This window comes from Carcharodon carcharias, chromosome 1, assembly GCF_017639515.1.
Source record: "Carcharodon carcharias isolate sCarCar2 chromosome 1, sCarCar2.pri, whole genome shotgun sequence".
NCBI lineage: Eukaryota > Metazoa > Chordata > Chondrichthyes > Lamniformes > Lamnidae > Carcharodon > Carcharodon carcharias.
In genome coordinates this window covers 187,890,540-187,918,449 of record NC_054467.1, presented here as the reverse complement: position 1 = coordinate 187,918,449, position 27,910 = coordinate 187,890,540, and the positions used below count along the sequence as shown (strand labels likewise).

General features: G+C 44.3%; 1 protein-coding gene across 1 annotated transcript in view; it reads left to right on the top strand.

Moving 5' to 3' along the window:
• Positions 1–27,910, top strand: part of atp8b5b (ATPase phospholipid transporting 8B5b) — a 306,737-nt gene that overhangs the window by 150,121 nt on the left and 128,706 nt on the right. The window contains exons 15-16 of the mRNA XM_041183329.1: positions 9,638–9,826; positions 9,937–10,052. Of these exons, the coding sequence (XP_041039263.1) occupies positions 9,638–9,826; positions 9,937–10,052 (305 nt within the window). The remainder of the gene's footprint in view (positions 1–9,637; positions 9,827–9,936; positions 10,053–27,910) is intronic.

Below are 27,910 nucleotides of genomic sequence, written 5' to 3'. Positions count from 1 at the left end.
GTACCCAAACTGCACAGTAAACCACAGATCATCACTGGAGACTTTAATAGCCACAGTACCCAATGGGGTGCAAGGAGTCTTAACAACGATGGAGAAGCAGTTGAAGAATGGATGGATGCTAACCAGCTTAGTCTCATCCACGATCCTAAAGTGCCAGCCTCTTTCCACAGTGTTTTTTTAGTTATAACCCAGATCTTGCCATTGTCAGCAACGTCATTGCTGGCCTCTGCAAAAAGCTTGTCACAGACCCAATACCATAGACACAACACCGTCTAATTGATATTCAGATAAATGCAGCAGTGTTACCAACCGTTGTACCATTCAAAAGACGCTTCAACTTCAAGAAGGCCGATTGGAATGGGTTCATACGAGCGCTTGACCACAAGGTTAAACACATTAAACCATTACTTAAGCACTACAACCTGTTTGCAAAAGCTGTCCAGAAAACAGCCAGAAGGAAGATCCCCTGAGGTTGTAGAGCACACTACATCTCTGGTCTCACCAAAGAGAATGCTGAACTCTACTGGGAGTATGTCTCAATGTTTGAATCTGACCCCTTCTCAGAGGAAACAGTATCTACTGGTGAGAGGGTGATGTTAAGTATCTCTCAAGAGCATCAAAAAACCTGGCACACCTTGATAGAGACAACAGATCTTACAAAAAACAGCAAGAAGGCATGGCCTCTCATACGCAAACTTGGAGGTGACCCCAAGAAAACTGCCCAACATCCAAATGTGTCTGCAAACCAAGTTGCACACCAGTTGCTCCAAATGGAAAAACCAACAAGAAACAACCAAAAGCACAACCAGATAGGAAGAAGTACAGCGATGACCCTGGCTTCACTGGACCATTTACCATGGAAGAGCTGGAAACTGGTATATCTAGTCTAAAACACAGGAAAGCAATTGGTCTTGACAACATAGCAACGGAGCAGATAAAGCATTTTGGACAGCAAGCAAAGAAATGCCTCCTACAATTGTTCAACCACTGCCTGGCAACACACAAGCTGCCTAATATTTGGCAGAAGGCACATGTAATAGCACTATTAAAGCCCGAAAAGATCCCTCAGATCCTAAGAGTTTTCGGCCAATTTCACTGCTTTGCCACACCAATAAGCTGTTTGAACGAACGCCTGATACTCAATAGGAAAGCACCAACTGTAGATGAGAAGATCATTCCAGAGCAAGCAGGTTTCCACCCCGGCAAATCAACAACAAGCCAACTGCTCAACCTCACACAACATATCGAAGATGGTTTTGAGCAAGGGATGGTAACAGGTGCTGTTTTTGTAGACCTGTCAGCAGCATATGATGCAGTGAACCATAGACGTCTCCTCTGCAAGATCCTAGAGATGACAAAAAGATATTCACTTAACAGAGCTGTTAGAAAGCATGCTTCAGAATTGCCGGTTCTATGTTGAACTAGGTGGGAAGCGCAGCAGGTGGCGTATTCAGAAGAATGGTTTTCCTCAGGGAAGCGTGCCTGCACTGCTGCTGTACAACACCTACACGAATGACCAACCTCTTGACGGTGTCGCATGCCGTTTTCTATATGTTGATAACTTGTGTGTCACTGCCCAAAGCATTGATTTTAACACCATGGAGAAAACACTTTCTGAGGCCTTGGAGGGACTATCATCCTACTATGAAGAAAACCACCTTCGTGCAAACCCATCAAAGACGCAAGTTTGTGCATTCCACCTGAGAAACTTTGAAGCCAAACGCCAGCTTAAAGTAACCTGGTGTGGAGCAACACTGACGCATTGCGAGCACCCTATCTACTTAGGAGTCACCCTTGACAGATGCCTCATCTTCAAGAACCACATAAAAAAAAAGACATTGTGACAGAGGCTGAAATACAGTGGGCAACAAACGCACACAAGACATGCTTTCCTAGTTTGGGCCACCTAACACATATTTTTCAGGCTTACTGAGGGTTATTAATTTCTGGCTTATTTTCAGGCTTATTTCCTGTAACATGGTAGGACTGAAAGTTAGCAGAAACCTCTAATCACCTACCTGCCACTCAGAGCTTGTGAGGTTGTGCCCATTATATCTCCTAAGTGTGATAAGCACAGTGCACATCCTGTGGTACCAACTGTCTGAGAGGGCAGGTGTGCTCATTCTTATAATTTACTCCTGAAATCAGTCAGATTTATAAGCAATGTATGTCAGACATCACAGATTTATTATGTTTAGAGTAATTAAACGTACAGTTAAAAGGCAGTACTTATAACAAAACTTTGCAGGTTTTTCAAATGACTCAAATGTGCTTACAGTTCTGAGCAAAGTATTTTAGGCCTTTATGAATCCTAAGTAACTGTTCCAAAACCTACTTTTATACCTTTTTCTAACCTTTTCTATGGGAAAATCCACATCCGCCTTACATAACACAACTCCATATATGGTGAATTTTAATGAGCTTGTTCGTTATCAATAATTCATTTTTTTCCTTATCAATAACTCATTTTCCTGTAGACCAATTTATTTTTTTTACTCCCTGGGCAGAAATTTTTACTCAGTAGCCGGATGTGTGCCCAACCCGCTTGAGCGTGAAATGATGCGCATTGACGTCGGCCGAGCTTGCAGTTCACGATTGTTCGGTCGGCTGGCGTGTGCCAGAGCCGGCAGCACGCCCACCAACAATTAAAAGGCCTATTAAGGCCATTAATTCATCAATTAACATAAAGTTTTCGCTGCCTGTCCAACCTAACAGTTGGCAAGCGGGCGAAAAAGCCAAGCGACCTTTGCATTCTTTTGGAAACAATCCACGGGTGGGAGGCAGTTTCCAAAATCCAAAAAAATAAAATAAAAACTTGAATTTTTCATTAATAATATGTCCCTGCTCACGTGACAGAGTCATTATTACATTTTTATTTTTATAATTTTTAAATATCTCTTCATCTCCCTGAGACAGCTCTGTGCCTCAGGGAGATTATGCAGCACTCACTCACACGTATGTGCGAAGTTCGCACTTGGCTGGCTCGCTCTTTCCCTCCCACCGCACGGACAGTGCTCAGCGTTACCACTCGCATTTCATGCTTAATTGGCCCACCAGCGTGAAATCACGGTGTGGTGCCAATCGCGGGCGGCGGGCGGCTTCCCGACCACCCCTGCCGAACTTGCCCACCAAGGGCAAAATTCTGTTAATTTATCATAATCCTGTTAATCCATAATCCATTTATGGACATAATCCATAAATCTGTTAATTTTCACTCTTGCTCTGTTCTACCAGTGGAACTGCTAGCCTGTCCACACCAACTTCTTGTTTCTAAAAAAAGTGATGTATTCTCTGATGTATACTTCTATGGAACCTGTTTCTGAAATGATTGCTGCTTTAAGGTCATTCTTAATTCAAGTGGCTACTGTACCTGAATTGACCTAAAAAACAAAAAATAAATGTTACTAATACTCTAGTATAAAGAGAAATCAATAGCAGTATAACAGCAGACTTTAGGACAGTCTGATTAACCTTTTCCTTTATTACTCTTTCCCTCAACTTTGCAAATTTTCGTTTTTAACTTTATATCCAATTCCTTTTTAAAAGTTACTATTGAATCTGGTTCAGCCATCCTTTAAGGCAGTATATTCTAGCTCATAGCAACTCACTATATAAAAAACATACTCACCACTCCTGTTTTTTTTTAATGCTCCCACAGGATGTGGGCATCGCTGGCTAAGCCAGCATTTGTTGCTCTTCCCTAATTTCCCTTGAGAAGGTGGTGGTGTGCTGCCAATTACCTTTTGCCAATTATCTTAAATTTATGACCACTGGTTACTGACCTGCCTGCCAGTGGAAACAATTTCTCTTTATTAAAAACCTTCATAAAGTTGAATACCATAATTAAATCTCCTCTTAGTCTTCTCAATTGTAAGAAGAATCCCAGCTTCTCCAATCTCCCCACATTATCACTCCCCAACCCTTTGTCTATTTTGCTAATTCTCCTCTTCATCCTTTCCAAGGTCTTGATATCTTTCTAAAGTGTGGTGCTCAGAATTGTGTTAAATACTTAGCTGAGACCTAACCAGTAATTCAAAAGTCTTGATTTTCATTATCACTGCTCCACCCCAACCCGCCCAAAATGGACGGAAGGGGGATTGAGCAACCCAAATCTATTCCCACCCATTTAAACTTTTATTAATACAAATAAGGCCATTGACAAGGCAAGGGAGGTGGTGACCTAATTAATGTTAAAAAATAACGGCCTGATGACACTATGGGCAACATGACTTCAACTAATCCATAAGTCAGGAGTTGGCCTGCACTGCCAGCTGCCTGGCAGCAAATCTGATGTAGGAACTGCCAAATTGCCATGGCAAGTGCTGAAGATCAGCTCCACTTAGCTTTTTTTGTTATCCAGGTGGAGCAGGATTTCCTGACTGCCTCTCCTCTTCACCTCCCCCTCTCAGCTTGGATCATGACTCCAGTGTCCTGGCTCCTCCTCCCTCCCATGAGACCTGATAGCCTCTACTGACTTTCAGGATCTGTCACCGTGTATCTCTGGCTATAGCCTCCTGCCACTTGTTTATAATGTTGACCTCTGACCAGGCTATCAATTTAGTCTGTTGTCAGGCAACAGTCTACAAAAGGTTATTTAAGATCGGTAAGGTCTCCATGTCTCCGACCTTGCTGATTTCTTCCCATGCATCCTCCCTGCCTCTCTGTGAATACCAACTCTAAGGTTTAGCGTAATTTCCTTGTTTTTGTACTCTATGCTATTATTTATAAAGCTAATGATCCCATATGCTTTTTTAATAGCCTTATAATATATTGGGTGAAAAATCGAGTGCAATGAACCTGCACCATTCATTCCGACTGTGCAACACACAAACTTTGTGCTGTTTGTTTATTTGTATGAATACAGTGTGCAGCCAGCTAAGCGCAGGCCTGAGTAAGGGGTGCAAAATCTTGAGAGGCTTGCTTGAATTCAACCTAGCCATTACTACTTAAAACAAGACCGCACCTCTAAAACGGGAGGTGCATTTTGATTATAGCAGGTGCTGGAAATCATTACAGAAATGACCAGGACCTGGGAAAGACACAGGAATCTCACAATGTTACAGATAGCAGGCTCGAAGGTTCTCTGCCACAATACTGGAGGCCTTGGTGCAAGAGGTGGACAAGAGGAGAAAGGTCCTTTATTCACAAGCAGCCAGGAGGCTCTCCAGACAAGCTCTCAAAAAGCATTGTTTGCAAATAACTGCCATGGCAGTGGTGTTGCCCAGAGGCCTCGATGCAGTGCTGAAAGAAGTTCAATGACCTGAACTTCTCTCCTTCACGTGGAGACCTCAGACATATGGACAGTCTCATAGAAAAGATGAGGCAAATGGGAAGTTAGGAGAGAAACTAAAGATTTGAGTTCAGGGCTACTGCAAAGGGGAACCTTAGGGCTTTGTGGGCCGAGGAAGGGAGGGTTAGGAATGAGGGAGCATGATCTCAATTTTATAATACAAAGATATTTGCGAGTTCATAATACACTTGGAAGTGAAGGGTGAGGGTTCCAGCACTCTGATTGAATAGGTAGACTCTCTTTTCCTTTGATTCTGGGCTTTTTCATCTTGTCTTTCCCTGTTCCACATCATTGGTAGCTTTGCCATCTGATGTATCATATGATGCCTCATATCTGGATTTCCCTGCTTAATTCCCACTACTTCTTCTACTTCCCTCTACTTTCCTCTGTAAGACTCTCCAGAAAACACAACTCTTTTTCAAAGTTTTAGTCACTTCCTCCTAATATCTCTGCCTTTGGCTATGTGTCCATTTTGTCTGATCAGGACTCTGTAAAATTTTTTGAAATTGCTTCACAGGATGTGAATGTCGCTGGCAAGGCCAGTATTTGCATTTGCCCCTGAGAAGGTGATGGTGAGCCGCCTTCTTGAATTGCTTTAGCCCATGGTGTAGGCACACTTACAGTGCTATTAGGAAGTAAGTTCCAGTGTTTTGACCCAGTGACAGTGAATAAACAGCGATACAGTTTCAAGTCAGGGTGGTGTAGGTCTTGGAAGGAACTTGCAGGTAGTGATGCTCCAGTGCACCTGCTATTCTTGTGCTTCTAGATGATAGAGGTTGTAAATTTGGTAGGTGCTGTCGAAGGAAGCTTGGTGGGTTGCGGCAGTGTATCTTGTAGCTGGTTATGATTACCCATGTGCTGAGAAAAGCCTGTATTTTCTTTTGTGTGATGCTCCATTAAGACTAAGGTGGACCGGAGCATATTATGAAAGAGGGTTCATTGGTTCCCTGATTATGGCATCATTAGGTTCCAAGAAAAGTGAGCTGAAGTTGCCATTGGGATGAACAGCTAAGAAGCAAAGGGTAATTAGAAAGCTAATGTAGTGGCATTGGGACAGCCTGAGTTGACAGCCTGCATTTTCCATTTGGCACTTCAGAATGCACTGAGAATTTTTGCAAAGAGGAAACGAGAAAGGTTCTCTCCAAATGGAACAGTTTTCTGTTTGGCAGTCTTCAAACAGACCCTGGTGTTGAAGCAAGCTTCTAAGAATAGAGCAGAGGCTGTGGGCGGAATTTTGCATGCCCATTGGCATCAAGCATCATGGTGAGCATGAGTGGATAATATGCTGGGAAGGCCAAAAATCAGTTTCATGCCATCAAGATATCAGTTTGCAATCGTCCATTCCACTCATTCCAGGCCGCCTTTCCCATCACCAGATGTTGGGAACTTCATTATAATACATCTACCCTACTCGCCAGAATCATTCCCCATGTCACATTTACCTCCCACTTTGGTGGGAAAACACACTGATGCAGAAGTGTGACGTGCAGAAGTCGGGACTTACTGTCAGACCCTTACTCACATTGTGGACATCCGAGGAGCAGAAGATGCTGGTGCCCTACAGCAACAGGACCCTGGAGGAACACATGCATCGCATGCTGGATGGATTCTGATGTACATGGTTCTGTTCAGAAGCAGCTCACAGAAAGTCACCGTTGAGGGTCTGCTTCGGGATATCGGTGACTTGGCCATGGTTTTCTACAGATGACTGTCAAGGGGTTAGAGAGGAAGGTCCAGCTGTGAGTGGGAGAGGAAGATTTGTCGGGGGTTGGGAGAGGAAGGTCTAGGTTTGACTGGAAGAGGAAGGTGTACTGTGGGGTGTGGTGAAGTTCTGGAGTGGGGGAACAATGGTGTTGGGGGAGCGAGGTTGGGAGATGGAGAACAACGGTGTCGGAGGGGTGAGGTTGTGGGGGAGGGAGCATGGGAGGAGGAGGGTGTAATGAGGAGAATGCGGCAAACGTAGGTGTAGGGGGGAGGAAGGTGTAAGGTTAGGAGTTCAGAGGAGGGAAGGAGTCTGTGGGGGAGGATAGAGCTCGGAGAGGAAAGAGTAAGGGTGGAGTAAGGAGTAAGGATGGAGGAAGGAGTAAGTGGGCGGGATGTCCAGGTGAATGTGCGAGGGAGGGGTCTGTGGAGTCAATGACTGCCTCCTGGGGAGTGAAATGAGGTTGGGCATGGTAGAAGGGAATGAGAGAGTGAGCCGGTAGGGTGATGGTGCGACAGGAGTGGTAGAAGGGGCGGCAAGGGTGGTTGGTGGGGTCTCAGAGTCAGACACGGACCCTGGGGGCAGGAAGGAGGAGATCGGGGAGGCCAATGTGGATGGGGGTGGGATTCTCGGGAAGGTAGGGAACGTGCACGTTCTCCTGGACATCCCGGAAATAAAAGGGTTCTGGCTGGCAGATGGCGATGGGGAGGTAGAATGTGATGCCGGGCGGTCAACAGTGATGGGAGAAAGGACATGGTTGATTGGGGGAGGGGAAAGGACGGGGAAGCTAAAGACATATTTCACCAGTACAATCTTGCAAAATCGAAAGTGAAAGAGCCTCGTGTTGTCTGGGAACAGGTGCTGCATGGGAGTGTGATCAGTGGGCAGTCAGAGATGCAGGTCAGCTCAGATGGACAACTGAAAGAAAACACCTGCAGGCTGCATTGAAACTGGCAGAAACATTGGGATGAGTGTGATGGAGGAAGGATCTGTGTGCATGAGAGAGTGCTTGCACAAGGCTCCAAAAGGTCCTGTCACACACACACTTCTCTCTCCAGAATCACTCGTGAACCAGCTGTATGCAGATGAACTGCTAGTTGGAGGGGTAGGAGGATGCAGGAGGAGGACTCGTGAAGCCTACAAATGAAGCTGAAGGACACCCTTATACATTATTCAGTGACAGTGAATATATTTTCTGATTATAAAGTGACAAAATGTATTCACTCATGCAACCACTTGTGAACAGAAATTCTTAAACTTTTCTAGGCCTAATACTTCTAAGTTCTGCCCTGACATCTGCAGCAGGGGTGGAAACAGCCTGTGCAATGGTTGGCTCTGTTGCCTCTGATGACTTTGGCATGGGTCCTCTGGAGATCCGAGCCCTTGGGGGCCATGGCTTGTGTTGGCTGTCCTCCTGTGGACCAACTGCTTCCTCCGAGGTGGCAGAGGATGAGGTTGAGGGGGTCACAGCAAAGAGGACTCAGAGGGAGAGGACAGCCTCTGAGATTCCTGAGTGGATGACCCAGGGTGTCCAGTTGCCGCTCCTCCTCAATTTAGGTGCCCAAGGACCCCGGCCTGACTCCTTGAGGGAAAGGAGCACCTGGAAGGGCATTGAGGTGCCCTGTTTCCCTCTCATGTTGGCACTTCAGGAACTCACCCGTGCCCACCACAATGGAGTGCAGGTCTGCACGCATCTCCGTGTTCTGCTGGGCCAGGGCCTCCATGTTGTCCGCCATCCTTCCCGTGGAGAGCTTAATACGTGCACATGTAGGCACCACTTCATCAGAGAGCAAGCGGATGCACTCCTCTAACTCACGTGCCACTCTGTTGAAGGCTCCCAACAGCCCTCCGTGATATTTACCCACCTTCTATTGACTCTTCATGATAGGTTGGAAGGCCGAATCCAGATACTTGTCATCCGACTTAGACCTCACAGATGCCTCTTCCCCAGCAGTCCTCCAAGTGCTGGGAAGTTCAGCTGAACCTGCCTCCTCCTGCTGCAGGCATGTGCCTGTGCTGCGACCATCAGATTGTGAACACCAGCCCGCTCTAGATCTAGGTCCCTATGAGGTGTATGTCTCTGCACTGGTGGAGGGTGTGAGTAAGTGCTGTGACGTGTCTTCCAGGCTGCTTATTTCCAGCTCTTCAGTGGAGGAGGTGTCCTCTTGGCTGGAGGTGAGGACCTGGATGGACCTGAGGGACTAGCACTTCGAAGAAGCAGGCTGTTGACCTTTATTGGACAGTGGACCCAGTGGTGGCTTGTTAATTAGCTGCCACCAGGTAGATTGCTATCATGGTCCAGCTGCCCTCCCATAAGGGCTCGGGACCCACATCGGGTCCTGATGTTTTAATTTACCTTGTGGCAGCAAAATCCTGGCCATTGCTGTCTGCTATCTGGCATAACAAAACACAGGGACGGGTGCGCAGGACTGGTGCAACCACAAAATAACATTTTAGTGAAATTCTACTTGCTTCATTACATATAAAATCTGCTGTAGCTTTGTTTGAAGTAAATTACATTGACATTGGTCTCTATTCATTGCTTAAACCATGAATAATCAAGTTTAACACATTGGTATTGAAAATATCTATAATTTTGTCGGAGGTATCTTGCTTTACAGCAATCTTCTTTTTTTTTTGTAAAGGTCTCCTTATGTATCAGGCTCAGTCTCCAGACGAAGGTGCACTTGTCACTGCAGCAAGAAACTTTGGCTTTGTTTTCTGGTCCCGTACTCCTGAGACAATAACTCTAGTTGAAATGGGTGAAACTAAAATTTATGAACTGCTTTCTATTCTGGACTTCGATAATGTGAGGAAAAGAATGTCTGTCATAGGTGAGCTTGTTGTTCCTAAAATGAATAAAAAATACTTTTATCCTCAATGAGATTGTGACCAATAGGCAATATCCATTTGCTTACATCTTTTGGTTTATTTTGTTGCATAGTACGACGTCCTGACAAGAAACTGTATTTGTACTGTAAGGGGGCTGACACCATTGTGTTTGAGAGACTTAATCCTTCATCTCAGCATTTAAGAGATGCAACCACTGCACATCTTGATGTAAGTAAATATATAGATATTCTTAAGATCAGTAATAATAATATGCCATTTTTATGTCTAGATTAGTTTGATTGATCAGTTTAAGGGGTGCATCTGTTAGTGATTTTATTTGGTGGTTTATGTGAGGCACATGGAGGACTGGACCTCTTGATGCATCTGCAACAGCCAGTGGTTGGTGGTAGCAGCAGCAGAGTTGGGGGATTTAATGGAGATCAGAAATAGCAGAAGTAAGGGGAGTCCAAACACAAAATTACAAAGACTGTAGAGATTGTATCTGTGAGTGATGAGATAGTATTGGTTGAAGAGATAGGAATGGCAAAAGTGCGTTGGGGATGATATGGAAGGAATGGGATGGGGATGGCATAAGAGGGATAGCGTGAGGAGAATGGAATGGTGGGACCGGGCTGGCGTGAGAGGAAGGGATGGCGTTGGAGGGGTGAATGAGATGATGGAATTGGTTAAGTCTGACAAAATAGTACAGACAATTATTTGATTTTAATGATCCGATTGCTATTCTTCATGCTAAAAGTGAAGATTCATTAAATTTGAATGAAAAGATTTTTTAAAAGCTGCTAGGTGAATTAAAAGAATACAGCAGCATTGATTCTATAGATAAAGCAGATGATAATAGTCTATACCCTCCAGCGTTTCGACACAGTTTAACTCCCCTGGTCATGTCACTGTACAAACTTAAACTCAAGAAAGGACAGTTATAATGCTGCAATGAAATTTGAATCTTTAAAAAGAAGCAGAGTTTTTGCCAGAGGCAGGAATGTGGGAAACCAGGGCCTGAAAATATTGGCCAGGGGAGGGTGGTGTCAGGAACCTACCTGATCCCTAATTAAGGCCAATTAAGGTTGTTGAGTTCATTAAGAGCTCATTAGTGATAAATATTGTGGTTTTCACAGTGTCAGATGAGACGCATGCACTGCTTGGAGCAGACCAGGTGAAGGGAGATGGTTGCAAAGTAGGGAACTAAAGTCTGTCCCACGGAATTACCTTGGCCCCAGAAAAGGATGAACAATGCACAGGAAGCCTCAGTCATAGACAAACAGGTGTTTTTGGTGCTGCACAAGTGGCAGGGACTGTAGCAGTTAATTGATTGGGCAATCTAGGGGGTCATCACCCTCTTGGCATCATGGGAGCACAAGAGCAAGGAGGCAAAGCTGCCAAGGACAGTTGGGTGGCCACCTGGCCACAAGGAAGGCAGCAGCTGGCAGTGGGGCATGGCTCTCAGATTTTGGCCCCAATGATGATGAGGAGCAACATTCCCCACAGGAAAAGAGGTGCCCCTGGTATCAGGTGGGCAGAGGATTCTCAATGTGACCAGCACTACCTCAACAGAGTGTGAGAGTATTGGTGAGTTGAGGGAATCTTAAATCACTTTCCAAAAATGTAATATTGTATAGATTTAACATTTAACTGCAAGTGCTGTTTAAATTCTAAGTCTCATCCAAGGGCCTAAACAGGGGGATAGAAACTATACATTGGCAGCAGTTGAAATAGTTAAAGAAACTAGCTCAAACTGGTTTGTTCTGTACCTGGGCTCAGTTCCTTTGTTTCAGAACATATAAATTGAGACATTCAACTTGAATGGAGTGTACAAGTTTGGTGAACTGAGGGAGTTTGGTGAGGAGGCGAGGGAGGTATTCCCTTTGTTTCCTGCCAATTTTTTTTCACCCTGCAGGAATTGGTTCTTGCTCTACTACAAGGAAGAAGCTAGCTGTTTGATAAGTATCTGTTAAGTTTTTTAAAATTCATTTATGGGATGTGGACATCACTGGCTAGGCCCAGCATTTATTGCCCATTCCTAATTGCCCTTGAGAAGGTGGTGATGAACCAATGCAGTCCCTGTGGAGTAGGTACATTGACAGTGCTGCTAAGGAGGGAGTTCCAGGATTTCGACCCAGCGGCATTGAAGGAGTGGTGATATATTTCCAAGTCAGGATGGTGAGTGACTTGGAGGGGAACTTTCAGGTGGTGGTGTTCCCAGTATTTTCTGCCCTGGTCCTTCTAGATGGTAGTGGCCGCGGGTTTGGAAGGTGCTGCCTAAGGACTCTTGGTGAGTTTATTCTATGCAAAGGTTCAAAATAGCACAGGAATTTGTGGTAAGATTTATAAAATACATAAAAGAAAATAAATAATTGAATAAAATAATTAAGTCATTAATTCAAGCACATAAAGATGGCAGGACAGGTGATGTGTCATGGTTGCCGCATGTGGGAGCTCCTGGATACCAGTGTGATCCAGGACACCTATGCAGCAAGTGTCTGCATCTTGAGGAGCTTTGGCTAAGTGTCATTGAGCTGGAGGCTGAGCTGTGGACACTGTGTCACATCAGGGAGGGGGAGAGTTATCAAGACGTTATGTACCAGGAGGCAGTCACACCCCATAGAATAGGGGCTTCTGATTTGACAGGTGGCCAAGGAAAGGAGGCTGTGACTGCGATTTAGGCAAGTAAGGGGACCCAGAGAGCAGGACTGCAAGAGAGTCAGCCTCAATTATCCAACAGGTTTGATGTTCTCTCAGCTTGTTTGGATGGGTGTGGGGGCTGCAGAGTGGATGAGCTGATAGACCATGGCACTGTGGCATAGGAAGCCATTCAAATGGAAGGAACCAAAAAGGAATGCAGTGGGAATAGGGGACAGTATAGTGACACTTTTCTCTGTAGCAAAGAGCGAGAGTCCACACAGCTGTGTTGCCTGCCTGGTACTAGGATTCAGGATGTCTGCTCAGGGCTGGAGAGGAAAGTACAATGGGAGGGGGAGGATCCAGTTGGTGTGGTCCATGTAGATACCAACAACATAGACATGACAAGGAAGGGGGTTCTGCATAGGCAGTTTGAGGAGCTAGGCACCAAATTCAGAAGCAGAATCTCAAAGGTAATAATCTTTGGATTATTACCTCTGTCATGTGCAAATTGGCGTAGGGTAAATAAGGTTAGAGAGATGAATGCGTGACCAAAGAATGGCGTGGGAAAAGTGGCTTCGTGTTTGTGGGGCACTGGCACCATTACTGGGGAAAGTGAGATCTGTACCGTTGAGACTGGTGTTGTAGTAAGCCGCAAAACTAGGGAAGTGGAGAGGGCTTTAAATTAATAAGTGGAGGCAAGGGATCAAGTTTGGAAGATGTGGTAAACAAAAGAGTTGAGACAAGGCAAGAGAGAAAGGTACTAGTATAGGAAATAATAAACAGAACATGACAGGAAGGGACAGAGAGTACAAACCTACGAGTAAATCAGCAGATAAGGTCAGACATTACATGCTTGGAGCTGCATTAGAGTGCTTCAGTTGGAGTTTGGTGATAGGGGGACTTTGGTTAATTTCTAACTAAATACTAATCTTTATTTAATTTAGCAACTAACTAAAAGTTACTCTTTGGACTGGGAGAAGGTTAGTTTTAATCCAGCTTTAAAATAGGGGTAATACAGGCTCTACTTACACCTGCAGCTAGTTAATTAATTAACTGGCTTAAACAGGTTTTCGGAAACTAGATTCAGACAGCATAAAAGCAAGCCATCTACAGTGCTGTTTTTGTCTGTACTGGAATGCTGCTTTGGGCTGTATTAGCATTTTGTCAGTTGGAGTTTGGTGAGTTAGGGAGTTCAGTGAAGAGGAAAGGAAGGACCGTCTCACTTTTTATCTTTCCTCAGTAAGAAAAGCAGCGACTTTGGTAAGTAGGATCTGGTAAGTATTTCTTCTGCCCTTAATATCCTCTAAACTAGAGGAAGTAACAGTAAAAGGAGTAATTTAAGGGTAAGTCATCGCAGGGCAGCTGGGCCAAGTGGAATGTTCCTCCTGTGCAATATGGGAAGGCAGGGACACTTGCAGTGTCCAGGACGACCATGTGTAGTGTCTCCAGCTGTAGCTATTCAATATCCACATTTCAGAGTTGGAGCTGTGCCTGGAGTCACTGTGGAGCATCTGCAAGGATGAGGTCTTCGTGGATAGCACGTACAGTGAGGTAGTCACAGCGCAGATAAAGAATGCACAGGCAGAAAAGGAATAGGTGATAGCCAACAAAGTAAAAGGACTAGGCAGTTCCCTGCGGTTGCAGACATGATACCAGGATTGTATGTTGCCTCCCTGGTGCCAGGGTCAAGGATGTCACTGCACGGCTGTAGGACATTCTGAAGGGGAAGGGTGAACAGCCCAGAGGTCATGGTCCAAATCAGTATCAATGCTGGAGGTAAAAAGAGGGATGAGGCCCTGAAAGCAGAATATAGGGAGCTAGGAAATAAATTAAAAGCAGGACCACAAAGGTAGTAGTCTCAGGATTACGCTCTGTGCCATGTGGTAGCAAGATCAGAAATGGGAAAATAGACTAGATGATTGTGTGGCTGGAAAGGTGGTGTAGGAAGGAGGGAATTGGATTCCTGAGAGATTGAGGACTGAGTCTGGGGAAGATGGGACCTGTACAAGCTGGACGGTTTGCACCCCAGCAGGACTGGGAGCAGTATCCTCAAAGGGATATTTGCTAGTACTGTGGAGGAGGGTTTAAACTAGAATAGCAGGGGTGATGGGAACCTGAGAGGGGAAACATGAGCAGGAAATAAAGATAGGAATAAAAGACAGAAAAGTAGAAAGCAAAAGTGGAAGGCAGAGGAAACAGGGGCAAATAAGGTAACAACAACAAATAAGGCCTTGGTACAAAAAAAGCGCAAAAAATGTTAAAAAAGACAAATCTAAAGGCGCTGTATCTGAATGCACAGAGCAGTCACAATAAGGCAAACAAATTAACAGTGTAAATAGCTATAAATGGATACAATACGATTGCGATTACAGAGACGTGGCTGCAGGGTGACCAAGGCTGGGTACTGAATATCCACCCGTACTCAATATTTAGGACAGACAGGGAAAAGGAGGTGGTGTGGCGTTGTTAGGTAAGGATGAAATCAGTGTGATAGTGTGAGGATATTGGCTCAGAAAATCTAGATGTAGAATCAGTCTGCGTGGAGCTAAGAAGCAATAAGCTATGGAAAACATTGGTGGGAGTTGTCTATAGGCCTCCAAACACACGTGATAAGGTAGGGAATGGCATTAAACAGAAAATTTAAGATGCATGTAACAATGTGCTACAGTAATCATGGGTGACTTCAATCTACATACAGACTGGGCAAAGCAATTTAGCAATAATACTGTGGCAGATGAATTCCTGAAATCTGTATGAGATAGTTTTTTTTTAGACCAGTATATAGAGGACCCAACTAGAGAACAGGCTATTGGTATTGTGCAATAAGAAGGGGTTAATTAATAATCTTGTTGTGTGGGGTCCTTTAGGGAACAGTGACCATAACATGGTAGAATTCTTCATTAGGTTGGAAAGTGAAGTAGCCCAATCTGAAACTAGGGTCCTAAACCTAGACAAAGGAAACTGCAAAGGTGTGAGGCATGAGCTGGCTAAGATAGATTGGGAACTTCTTTAAAAGGTATGACGGTGGGTAGACAATGGCTAATATTTAAGGAACTAATGTGTACATTGTAACAGTTATACAGTCCTTTTTGGTGCTAAAGCGCAACAGGAAAAGTGGCCCAACCATGGCGAGGAAGAGAAATTAAGGGTGGTATTAGATCCAAAGAGGAATCATATAAAGTTGGAGAAAAAGTAGCAATCCTGAGGATTGGGAGCAGTTCAGAATTCAGCAAAGGAGGACCAATGAGGGGAAAAATAGAGTATGAGAGTAAACTTGCAAGGAACATAAAAGCGGACTGTAAAAGCGTCTGTAAGTTTATAAGAAGAATAAGATTAGTGAAGGCACATGTAGGTCCCTTACAGTCCGAAGAGGGAGAAATTATAATAGAGAACAAGGAAATGGCAGTGTAATTAAACAATTACTTTAGTTCTTTATTCACAGAGGAACACACAAAGAACTTGCCAGAAATACTAGAAAACAAAGGATTTAGTGAGAAGAAGGAAGTGAAGAAAAAAAGTATTATTAAAACAATAGTGCTGGAGAAATTAATGGAACTGAAAGCCGATAAAATCCCAGGGCTCGATAATCTACATCCCCGGCTACTAAAGGAGGTGGCCATGGAAATAGTGGTTGCCATCTTCGAAAATTCTGTAGATTGTGGAACAGTCCTGGCAGATTGGAGGGTGGTAAATGCAACACCACTATTTAAAAAATGAGTGAGAGAGATAACAGTGAATTACAGACTGGTTAGCCTAACCTCAGTAGTAGGGAAAATGCTAGAGTCTATTATAAAGGATGTGATAACAGGACACTTAGAAAATATCAACAAGATTAGACAAAGCCAACATGGATTTATGAAAGGGAAATCAGTTAGACAAACTTACTGGAGTACTTTGAGGATGTAACTAGCAAAATAGATAAGGGAGAGCCAGTAGATGTGTTGTATTTGGATTTTCAGAAACTTTTGATAAAGTCCCACATAAGAGGTTAGTGTGTAAAATTAAAGCACATGGGATCGGGGGTATATATTGGCATGAATTGAGAATTGGTTAGCAGAAAAGAAACAAGAGTAGAAATAACTGGGTCTTTTTCGGAGTGACAGGCAGTGCCTAGTGGGGTACCAGAGGGATCAGTGCTTGGGCCCCAGCTATTCACAATATATATCAATGATTTGGATGAGGGAACCGAATGTAATATTTCCAAGTTTGCTGACAACACGAAACTTGGTGGGAATGTGAGCGATGAGGAGAACGTTTAGATGCTTCAAGGTGATTTAGATTTAGGTTCAAAGGGTGATAGATTAGGAAATGTTGATGTACAAAGGGACCTGGGTGTCCTTGTACACCAATCACTAAAAGCAAGCATGCAGGTGCAGTAAGCAGTTAAGAAGGCAAATGGTGCGTTGGCCTTCATTGCGAGAGGACTTGAGTACAGGAGCAAAAATGTCTTCCTGCAGCTGTACAGGGCCTTGGTGAGATGACACCTGGAGTACTGTGTGCAGGTTTGGCCTCTAAGAAAGTATATACTTGCCATAGAGGGAGTGCAGCAAAAGTTCTTCAGACTGATTCCTGGGATAGGAGAATTGTCGTATGAGAAGAGAATGAGCTGACCAGGACTGTATTCACTGGAGTTTAGAAGAATGAGAGGAATCTCATTGAAACATAAAATTCTGATGGGGCTGGACAGACTGGATATGGGGATGATCTTTTCCTTGGCTGGGGAGTCTAGAACAAGGGGTCACAGTTTCATGATACGAGGTAAACCATTTAGGAGATAAGGAGAAGCTTCTTCACTCAGAGGGTGGTGAACCAATGGAATTCTCTATCACAGAAGGCTGTGGAGGCCAAGTCACCGAATTTATTTTAAAAAGGAAATAGATAGATTTCTGGGCTCTAAAGGCATCAAGGGGTTTGGGGAGAGTGTGGTAGTACAGCATTGAGACAGAGGATCAGCCATGATATTGAATGGCAGGGCAGAATTAAAGGGCCAAATGATGTACTCCTGCTCTTAATCTCTGTTTCTATGTTTAAATTAAAGGCCCTGTACCTAAATGCGCGTAGCGTTTGAAACAAAACAGATGAACTGAGAGCGCAAATAGAAATAAATAAGTACAACTTGATAGCCATTACAGAAGCATGGCAGCAGAATGACATAGATTGGGACCTGAATGTTGAAGGGTATGTGACATTTAGGAAGGACAGGAAGCTAGTAAAAGGTGGAGGGATGGCTCTGTGAATTAAAGATAGTATTAGCACATTAGAGAGGGGAGACCTAAGTTCAGGAACCAGAATGTAGAAGCAGTTTGGATTGAGATGAGAAATGATAAAGGCAAAAAGTCACTTGTGGAGTGCTGTAATTGTAACTATACGGTAGGACAGAATATAAAGGAAGAGATAATGGGAGCTTGTTAGAAAAGTACAACACTGATCATGGGGGATTTTAATCTATAGTTGGCCTGGAAAAATCAGATGGGTGAAGGTAGCTTAGCTGAGGATTTCATAGAATGTTTTCGGGATACTTTTTTGGAACAGCACGTTCTGGAACCAACCAGAGAGCAGGCTGTTCTAGGCCTGGTACTGTGCAATGAGATGAAATTAATTGCTAACCTCATAGTGAAGTCACCCCTAGGTAGCAACAATCATAATATGCTTGAAGTTTATATTCATTTTGAGGAAGAGAGAAGTGGGCCCAGGACTAGTATTTTAAACTTAAATAAGGGCCTTTCAGAGGGCATGAAAGCAGAGCTCGCTAATGTGAACTGGCAAATGAGGTTGAGGGATAGGTCCAAAGAGATGCAGTGGTGGATATTTAAGGCGATATTTCAGAATACATAGAATAGATACATTCCAATGAGAAAGAAAACTTCCAAGGGGAGAGCCCAATATCAGTGGTTAACTAAAAAAATTAAAGACAGTATCAATCTTAAGGAAATAATTGTGCATAGCTGGGTGGCAGGTCAGAAGACTGGACAGAATATAAAGAACAGCAAAGAATGACAAAAAGATTAATAAAGAGGGAAAAATTAGAGTACGAGAGAAAACTAGCTGGAACGATAAAGATGGATTGTAACAGTTTCTATAGATAATTAAATAAGAAAAGAGTTAACAAAACGAGCATTGATCCTATGGAAATTGAGTTTGGGGAACTAATAATGGAAAGTAAGGAGATGACAGATGAATTGAACATATATTTTGCATCAGTTTTCACAATAGAGGATATGAGTAACATCCCAGAAATAGCTGTAAATGGAAGGGAGGTAGGCACTCAGGGAAATTATAATCACCAGAGAAGTGGTATTGAGCAAATTGTTGGAGCTGCGGGCTGACAAATCCCCAGATCTTGATGAACTCCATCCTAGGGTCTTGAAAGAAGTGGTTGGTGAAAACGTTGATGTGTTGGTTTTAATTTTCTAAAATTCCTTGGATTCAGGGAACGTTCCATTAGATTGGGAAATAGCAAATATAACATCAATATTCAAAAAGGGAGGGAGGCAGAAAGCAGGAAACTACAGGCCAGTTAACTTAACATCAGGAATCAGTGCTGCGGCCTCAACTTTTTACTATTTATATAAATGAGTTGGATGAAGTGACCGAAGGAATAGTTGCCAAGTTTGCTGATTACACAAAGATGGGTAGGAAAGTCAGTTGTGAAGAGAACGTAAGGAGGCTATAAAAGGATGTAGTTAGGTTAAGTGAGTGGGCAAAGACCTGGCAAAGGAGTATAATGGGGGCAAATGTGAAATTGTCCATTTTGGCAAGAAGGAAAAAAAGAAGCATATTATCTAAATGGTGAGAGGGATCTGAGTGTCCTACTGCATGAATCACAAAAGGCTAGTATGCAGGTACAGCAAGTAATTTGGAAAGCTTATTGAATGTTATTGATTATTACGAGGGGAATTGAATACAAAAGTATGGAGATTATGCTTCAGCTGGACAGGGAACTGGTGAGACCACATCTGGAGTACTGTGTACAGTACTGGTCTCCTTATTTAAGGAAAGATGTAGATTTGTTAGAAGTAGTTTAGAGGAAGTTTACTAAGCGAATACCAGGAATGGGTGGGTTGTCTTATGAGGAAAGGTTGGACAGGTTAGGCTTGTATGCACTGGAGTTTAGAAGAGTAAGAGATGACTTGGTCGAAGCCTTCAAGATCCTGAGAGGTTTTCACAGGCTGGATGTGGAGAGAATGCTTCCTCTTGTGGGAGAACCTAGAACTAGGGGTCATGGTTTAAAAATAAGGGGTCCCTCATTTAAGACAGATGAGGAGAAATTTTTTCTCTCATAGTGTCAAGAGTATTTGGAACTGTATTCCTCCAAAGGCAGTGGAAGCAGAGTCTTTGAATATTTCTAAGGAAGAGCTAGATAGATTCTTGATTAACAAGAGGGTGAAAGGTTATCAGGGGATAGGTGGGAGGTTACAGTCAGATCAGCCATGATCTTACTGAATGGCAGAGCAGGCTTGAAGAGCCGAGTAGCTACTCCTGCTTCTAGTTTGTACGTTCGTATAGGAGAGAGAGAGGGATAGGAAAGACACAGAGGCCATATCCTCAGCATAGGATACACTGGCGAAGTCAGAGCTATCTAGAGATGTCTGAGAACCAGTGCCGCAGCAGATTATGACTCTCTAGGCAGCTGGTCACAGACATCTGTGATCTCATTGCCGAAAACCTCACACTTTGCACCACTGGTCACCATGCTCTGCCAGTAGCCATCAAAGTCAAGATAACTTTAAACTTCTTTACTTCTCGCTCCTTCCAAGGATCATCTGCAGATCTTTGTGACACCTTACAAATGGCAGCACACCACGACATCTCACAGGTTATGGTTGCACAATTCACCAGGGCTGAACATGCATTTCACGTCAGATGCAGCCTTACAGGCACAGAGGATAGTGGGTCTTCTGCCATTTCTGGATTTGCCTTGGCATTGGGCAACTTCATTTGCACCCATGTGGCCATCAATGTACCCAAAGACTGCCCAGAGAGATGCAGCAGCAGGAACGACTTCCACCCTCTCAACATTCAGCTGGACAGCGACCACAAAAAAAGCTTCTCCCATGTGTGCGCTTGCTTTCCCAGCTGCTGTCATCACTCTTTCATCCCCTGCCAATCCAGGCTGCCACAACTCTTCATTCAATCCCTGCACCAGCCCCCAATGCCCTTAGATGGATAATAAGAGAAAATAACCAATACCACCTGAACGGTAGGACAACCACTGAAAAGGCCAGGGGGCTTCTGACGATGCATTTCTGATACCTGGACCACTCAAGTGGCGCACTACAATATACACCTGCAACAGTCTTTCATCTATTGTAGTGATCTGCTGTGTTGTCCATAATATGGTCCTGCAGAGAGGTGAGGACCTTGATGATGGTGAGGCCCTGGAAGGAAACAGCTCATTGGGGAAGCAAGAGAAGGAAGAGGAGTTTGAGGGAGAGGATGCAGAACACTGAGCTGCACTAGCTGCACAGGTGAATGGGCGCACGTGGGATGCGAAGGTGTCAGGATAACATGAATGTCAGGGATCATCTTATTCTAGAATATTTCAGCTGAGCCTCTCTGACTTTGGATGAAGGACATGATGTGGAAATAACTCTGAGGTACATGTGCTAACACTTCCATTGAAGATGCAGTCTGGAACATCTGAGCTCTTACACCAAGAATGAGCACAGAGGATTTGCCATCATCTTTGATGAACCCTTACCCTACTTCACACTTCATATATCTTCTCTTGTCCTGTCATTAAAAGGAGTCTCAAACATGTATTTACAAGTATGACTATTTAGATATTAACAGTGCAGGGTTACAGCAAGAATACAATCTAGTGACCCACTCAGTGCTCTGTCCTTCCTGCTTGACAATTTCTATATGATGCACTTCCTGAGGCCTCGAAGGAAGCGTGGGCAGCCTGTTCACTTGGCTTGCAGCTGAGGTGCATCTGGAGGTCATCCTTGTCGTGGAGGTGTTTCACCTGCATCACTGCTGGCCATCCTCCGTCATTTGGACATGCTGCACAGATGTTTCCACTGTCAAAGAAACCAAGGAAGCCGAGAATGTTGAAGGCTCCCTGTGAGGAGCAGCACCCTCATCCTCCTCAGTCACATCCTCAACCCTTGCCAGGCTCTTCAGATGGATGGAGAGAAACACCAGCTGGGGCACAACTGGCATCCCTGCCAACCATTTTTGCACCACCTGCACCACTGACTGGTGCAAGCTGTATAGTGTGGCATGCATCCTGTGGACATCAATACATAGTCTTTGCATGCACTCCAAGTGCTGCCACATATGGATCTCTGAGATTGTCCACTCTCTCCATAGAGGAGCTCATGTGCTCAGCCCATGATTCCATACTGCCTCAGGAACTCCAACATATGGAAGCACTTCTGCTGCTGCTGCTGGTCTAGATAGAGCCTTCTGTCGTTGAACCACTGAAGTTCTGCATATGTACCCGAGCAAGGCTATGCCTGTCCTTGCTCCACGGGAGGGAACTGACTGCAGGTGCCTCTGTATTTGACACCTCCTCCTGCACAATTGTGCCATGCTCCTCACCCAGTGCCATCCCATCTAAGCGTCGGAGAGGATCCACCAGAATCAGAATATCAGCACTGGTGGATGGTGCTCATAGACTTATTACAGCACAGAAGGAGGCCATTTGGCCCATCGTGTCCACACCAGTCAACAAAGACCTGACTACATGATTCCCATTTTTCAGTGCCTGGCCCATAGCTCTGGAGGCTATGGCAGCACAAGTGAATAACTGAATACTTCTTAAATGTTACAAGAGTTTCTGACTCAAGCGGCCTTTCAGGCAGTGAGTTCCAGACTTCCACCACCCTCTGGGTGAAAAAGTTTCTCCATAACTCCCCTCTTAGCCTTCTACCTTGACCCCTCTACTAATGGAAAAAGTGCCTTCCATCCACCTTATCTTGCCCCTCATAATCTTGTACACCTCTATCAGGCCCCCTCTCAACCTTCACTGCTCCAAGGAAAACAATCCAAGCCCATCCAACCTTTCCTCGTAGTTCAGACCCTCCAGTCCCGCAGCGTCCTGGTAAATCTCCTCTACAACCTCTCCAGCGCAATCACATCCTTCCTATAATGTGGTGACCAGAACTGCACGCAGTACTCCAGTTGTGGCCCAACCAGTGTTTTATACAGTTCCTGCATTATCTCCCTGCTCTTGTATTCTACGCCTTGGCTAATCAAGGTAAATATCCCAAATGTCTTCTTAACCTCCTTTATCTACCTGCCTTGCTACCTTCAAGGATCTGTGGATATGCACACAAAGGTCCCTCTGATTTTCAGTACTTTCTAGGGTCCTACCATTCATAGTGTAATCCCTTGCCTTGTTAGCCCTCCCCATGTGCATTACCTCACGCTTTTCCAGGTTGAATTCCGTTTGCCACTGCTCTGCCCACCTGGCCAGTCCATTGAAATCCTTCAACAACCTTCTGCAGTTTACAGCTATCCTCCTCACTATTTACCACTATTTTCATGTCACCCACAAACTTCTTGATCATATCCCCTACATTTAAGTCTAAATCATTTATGTACACCACAAACAGCAAGGGCCCCAGCACTCAGCCCTGTGGAATCCCACTGGAAACAGACTTCTAGTCACAGAAGCATCCCTCTACTTTCACCCTCTGCTTCCTGCCTCTCAACCAGTTTTGGATCCAACATGCCTCTTTGCCTTGGATCCCATGCGCGCTTACTTTCTTGACCAGTCTGCCATCAGCAACCTTATTAAAAGCCTTGCTAAAGTCCATGTAAACCAAATCAAATGCATTACACTCATCAAAGCTCCTGGTTACCTCCTCAAAAAATTCGATCAAATTTTCAAACACGACCTTCCCTTAACAAACCCATGTTGACTATTCTTGATTAATCCATGTTTCTCCAAGTGTAGATATATTCTATCCCTCAGAATTCTTTCTAGTAACTTCATCACTGAGGTTAGACTAACTGGCCAGTAATTTCCTGGTCGATCCCTACCTCCCTTTTTTAATTAAGGGACAACGTTAGTAGTCCTCTGGCACCTCACCTGTGGCTGGAGAGGATTTGAAAATTATTGCCAGGGCCTCTGATATCTGTTTCTTAGCCTCCCTCAACAGCCTGGGCTACATCTCATCTGGGCCTGTGGATTTATTCACTTCTAAGGCCAGCAAACCCGTTATTACCTCCTCTCTCTCTCTTTATGTTAATTTCCTCTAATATTTCACAGTCCTACACCCTGATGTCTATACCTGTGTCATCCTTTTCTATTGTGAAGACCAATGCAGAGTATTTATTGAAGACTGTACCCACATCTTCCGGGTCCACACATTACCTCTATGGCCCCTAATTGGTCCTACTCTTTCCCGAATTATCTTCTTGCTCTTATATATTTTTAAAAAACTCCTTTGGGGTTTCCTTTATTCTACCCACCAATGCTTTCTCATGCACTCTCTTAGCTTTCCTAATTTCCTTTTTAAGGTCCCCTCCCACGCCCTGCCTCGAGACTCTGCCGTATTGAGCCCTCAATAAGCTTTGCTTTTTTTTTCTTAATCCTAACCTTTATGTCCCTTGACACCCAGGGTTCTCCAGACTTGGTCCCCCCATTTGTCTTTACGGGAACATATTTGCCCTGTACTCTTGTGATTTTCTCCTTGAATGCATCCCACTGCTCTGACACAGGTTTATCTGCAAGTAGCTGCTCCCAATCCACTTGGGCCAAATTGTATCTCATGTTAGTAAAATTAGCCTTTCCCCAGTTTAGAACTTTTATTTCTGGCCCAACCTTATCCTTTTCATAACTATCCTAAATCTAACTGAGTTATGGTCACTATCGACAAAATGCTTCCCTACTGATAAGCCTTCCGCCTGCCCAGGCTCATTTCCGAATATTAGATCCAGAACTGTCCGGTCCATTGTTGGGCATTCTATGTACTGGCTAAAAAAGTTCTCCTGCAACTTAAGAATTTTGCTCTCTCCCTACTTGCACACTAAGACTATCCCAGTTTATATTTGGATAGTTAAAATCTCCTACTATTACTGCCCTATTATTCTTACACTTCTGAAATTCAATCCTCTATCTCTCCCTAACTGTTTGGGGGTCTATAGTACACACCCAACAGTGTGTTTGCACCTTTTTGTATTTTTTACTTCTACATATGGCCTCATTTGATAATCCTTCCAAGATATCATCCTTCCTCACTGCTATAAATGATTCCTTGATCAATATTGCAGCACCCCCCTCTCCTCTTCTATCCCCCTCCCTATCTCGTCTGAATACTTTATAAGCAGGAATGTTGAGCTGCCAATCCTGTCCTTCTTTTAGCCAAATACTGGTCATAACTATGATACCATACTCCCACGTGTCTATCTGTGCCCTCAGCTCATCTTGTCTTATTCCTCAGGCTCCTTGCTTTAAATATATTCCATTTAACCTTGCTAAACTCACTTCTTTCTTATCTCGCCTATGTTTCCTCTGCCTTCCAGACTCACTCACTAACGTTTTAACTTCTAATTCCACCTCAGCTTCTCTCTCCTCTGAACTACTTTTCAGGATCCCATCCCCTTGCCGATTTAGTTTAAATCCACCCCAACAGCATTAGCAAACCTCCCTATGAGGATGTTGGTCTCGTTCCTGCTCAGATGTAACCCGTCCAACTTGTACAGGTCCCACCTCCCCCAGAAACGGTCCCAATGCCCCAGGAATCTAAAACCCTCCCTCCTGCACCATCTCTCCATGGGTTGGACATCTCCAGCTATGGGAGACACAAGATGAGATCATGAGAGCTAGCCTTGGAAAGCTGAGGCCTCTGCGGTGATGAAGCTTCTCAATGTGTGGGTAGGTGGTGGCGTGGTGGTATTGTCACTGGACTAATATTCCAAAGACTCTGGGTACCTGGGTTCAAATCCCACCATGGCAAAATCTGATGATAACCATGAAATCATTGCTGATTGTTGTAAAAACCTTGGTTCATAATGCCCTTTAGGGAAGGAAATCTGCTGTCCTTACCTGGTCTGGCCTACATGTGACTCCAGACCCACAGGCCTCTGAGCAAGGGCAATTAGGGATGGGCAATAAATGCTGACATAGCCACTGACACCCACACCCTATGAACAAATAAATAAAAAAACTGCTGTCAGATGGGGTGAAATGCATCCCCATGATGAACGTATAGCCCTTGGAAATCGCCACCTGCACCATGTGTGTCCAGTACCAAATTCCCACTGGCTTGGAATCCTGACTAATTTTATCGCCTGCTTGTCCACTGCTGTATTATAGGCAGAAAGGGTGCCCTTCCACCCATCAGGCCTTCTCTCAGGCATTAGGTGCCAGTTTCCCCTGCAAGAACAAAAGAGAACGCATGATAATGCACTGTTGAGTCTATGTGCAATGGCATCTTCTCCAATTCATGTTCATATATGTCATATAATAATTTTGATAATATTATTGTGAAGGTAGGATAGTTTCTCTGTGTGTATGTGTACATGAGTGGAATGCACTCTTCATTGAACCAGGGCTGATCCCCTGGCTTGTTGGTAGAGTGGGAGATATGCCAAGCCATGAGGTTACAGATTGTGTTCAAGTACAGTTCTGCTGCTGAAGCTGATGGCCCACAGCACCTCATGCATGCACAGTCTTGAGTTGCTAGATCTGTTCAATATCTATAGCACGATGGGTTTTGAACAACAATCAACAATGGTTCCATGGTCATCATTAGACTTTTAATTCCAGGTTTTTATTGAATTCAAGTTCCACCATTGGGATTCAAACCTGGATCCCTGGGGTATTACCCTGGATCTCTGGGTCTGGATTACTTTCCAGCGACAATACCACTACGCCATCGCCTCCCATAAGTTACATGGTTACATTCTTACTTTTGCACTATGAATTGGAGATAGCTGGTCTGGATGGATCAATAAGAAGCTAGATTTGAAATACTAAATACGTAAACAGGGCTGAAGTTTTAGAATGTGTGGTGCAAGGAAAATTTGTATTTTTAGATAAATTAAGTTAGTTTAAATTTCCAAGAGATGGTAAGATGTTACACCTAGCCAGAAGAACCAGTGTGTTAATTTTAAACAGTGTGTTTATTTTTCCTAAAGGCTACTGATAATATAAATCTTTTCATAGTACATGGTTTCTCCTTTATCCTAGATTTATTATGTTCCGCATAACATAGTGCAAAAGTAAGAATGTAACCATGTAACTTATGGGAGGCGATGAAGTAGTGGTATTATCGCTGGAAAGTAATCCAGACCCAGAGATCCAGGGTAATACCCCAGGGATCCAGGTTTGAATCCCAAAGGTGGAACTTGAATTCAATAAAAACCTGGAATTAAAAGTCTAATGATGACCATGGAACCATTGTTGATTGTTGTTCAAAACCCATCGTGCTATAGATATTGAACAGATCTAGCAACTCAAGACTGTGCATGCATGAGGTGCTGTGGGCCATCAGCTTCAGCAGCAGAACTGTACTTGAACACAATCTGTAACCTCATGGCTTGGCATATCTCCCACTCTTCCAACAAGCCAGGGGATCAGCCCTGGTTCAATGAAGAGTGCAGGAGCACATGCCAGGAGCAGCACCAGGCATACCTAAAAATGAGGTGTCAACCTAGTGAAGCCACAACACAGGACTACATGTGTGTCAAATTGCATAAGCAGCAAGTGATAGACAGAGCTAAGCGATCTTCAGCCAAAAGTGCCAAGCGGATGATCCATCTTGGCCTCCTTCGGAGGTCTCCAGCATCACAGATGTCAGTCTTCAACCAATTCGATTCACTCCACGTGATATCAAGAAACGGATGAAGGCACTGGATACTGCAAAGGCTATGGGCCCTGACAATATTTCAGCAATAGTATTGAAGACTTGTGCTCCAGAACTTGCTGAGCCCCGAGCCAAGGTGTTGCAGTACAGCTACAACACTGGCATTTACCTGGCTATGTGGAAAATTACCCAGTTATGTCCTGTACACAAAAAGCAGGACAAATCCAACCCGGCCAATTACCACCCCTTCAGTCTACTCTCGATAATCAGTAAAGTAATGGAGGGGATCATCGACAGTGCTATTAAGCGGCACTTGCTTAGCAATAACCTGCTCACTGACTCCCAGTTTGGGTTCCGCCAGAGCCACTCAGCTCTTGACCTCATTACAGCCTTGGTTCAGACAAAAGAGCTGAACTCCTAAGGTGAGGTGAGAGTGACTGCCCTTGATATCAATGCAGCATTTGACCAAGTGTGGCATCAAGGAGCCCCAGCAAAACTGGAGTCAATGGGACTGAAGCAGTCCATGTCCAAATGCAGCAAGACCTGGACAATAACTAGGCTTGGGCTGACAAGTGGCAAGCAACATTCACGCCACATAAGTGTCAGGCAATGACCATCTCCAACAAGAGAGAATCCAACCATCGCCCCTTGATGTTCAGTGGCACTACCATCACTGAATCCCCC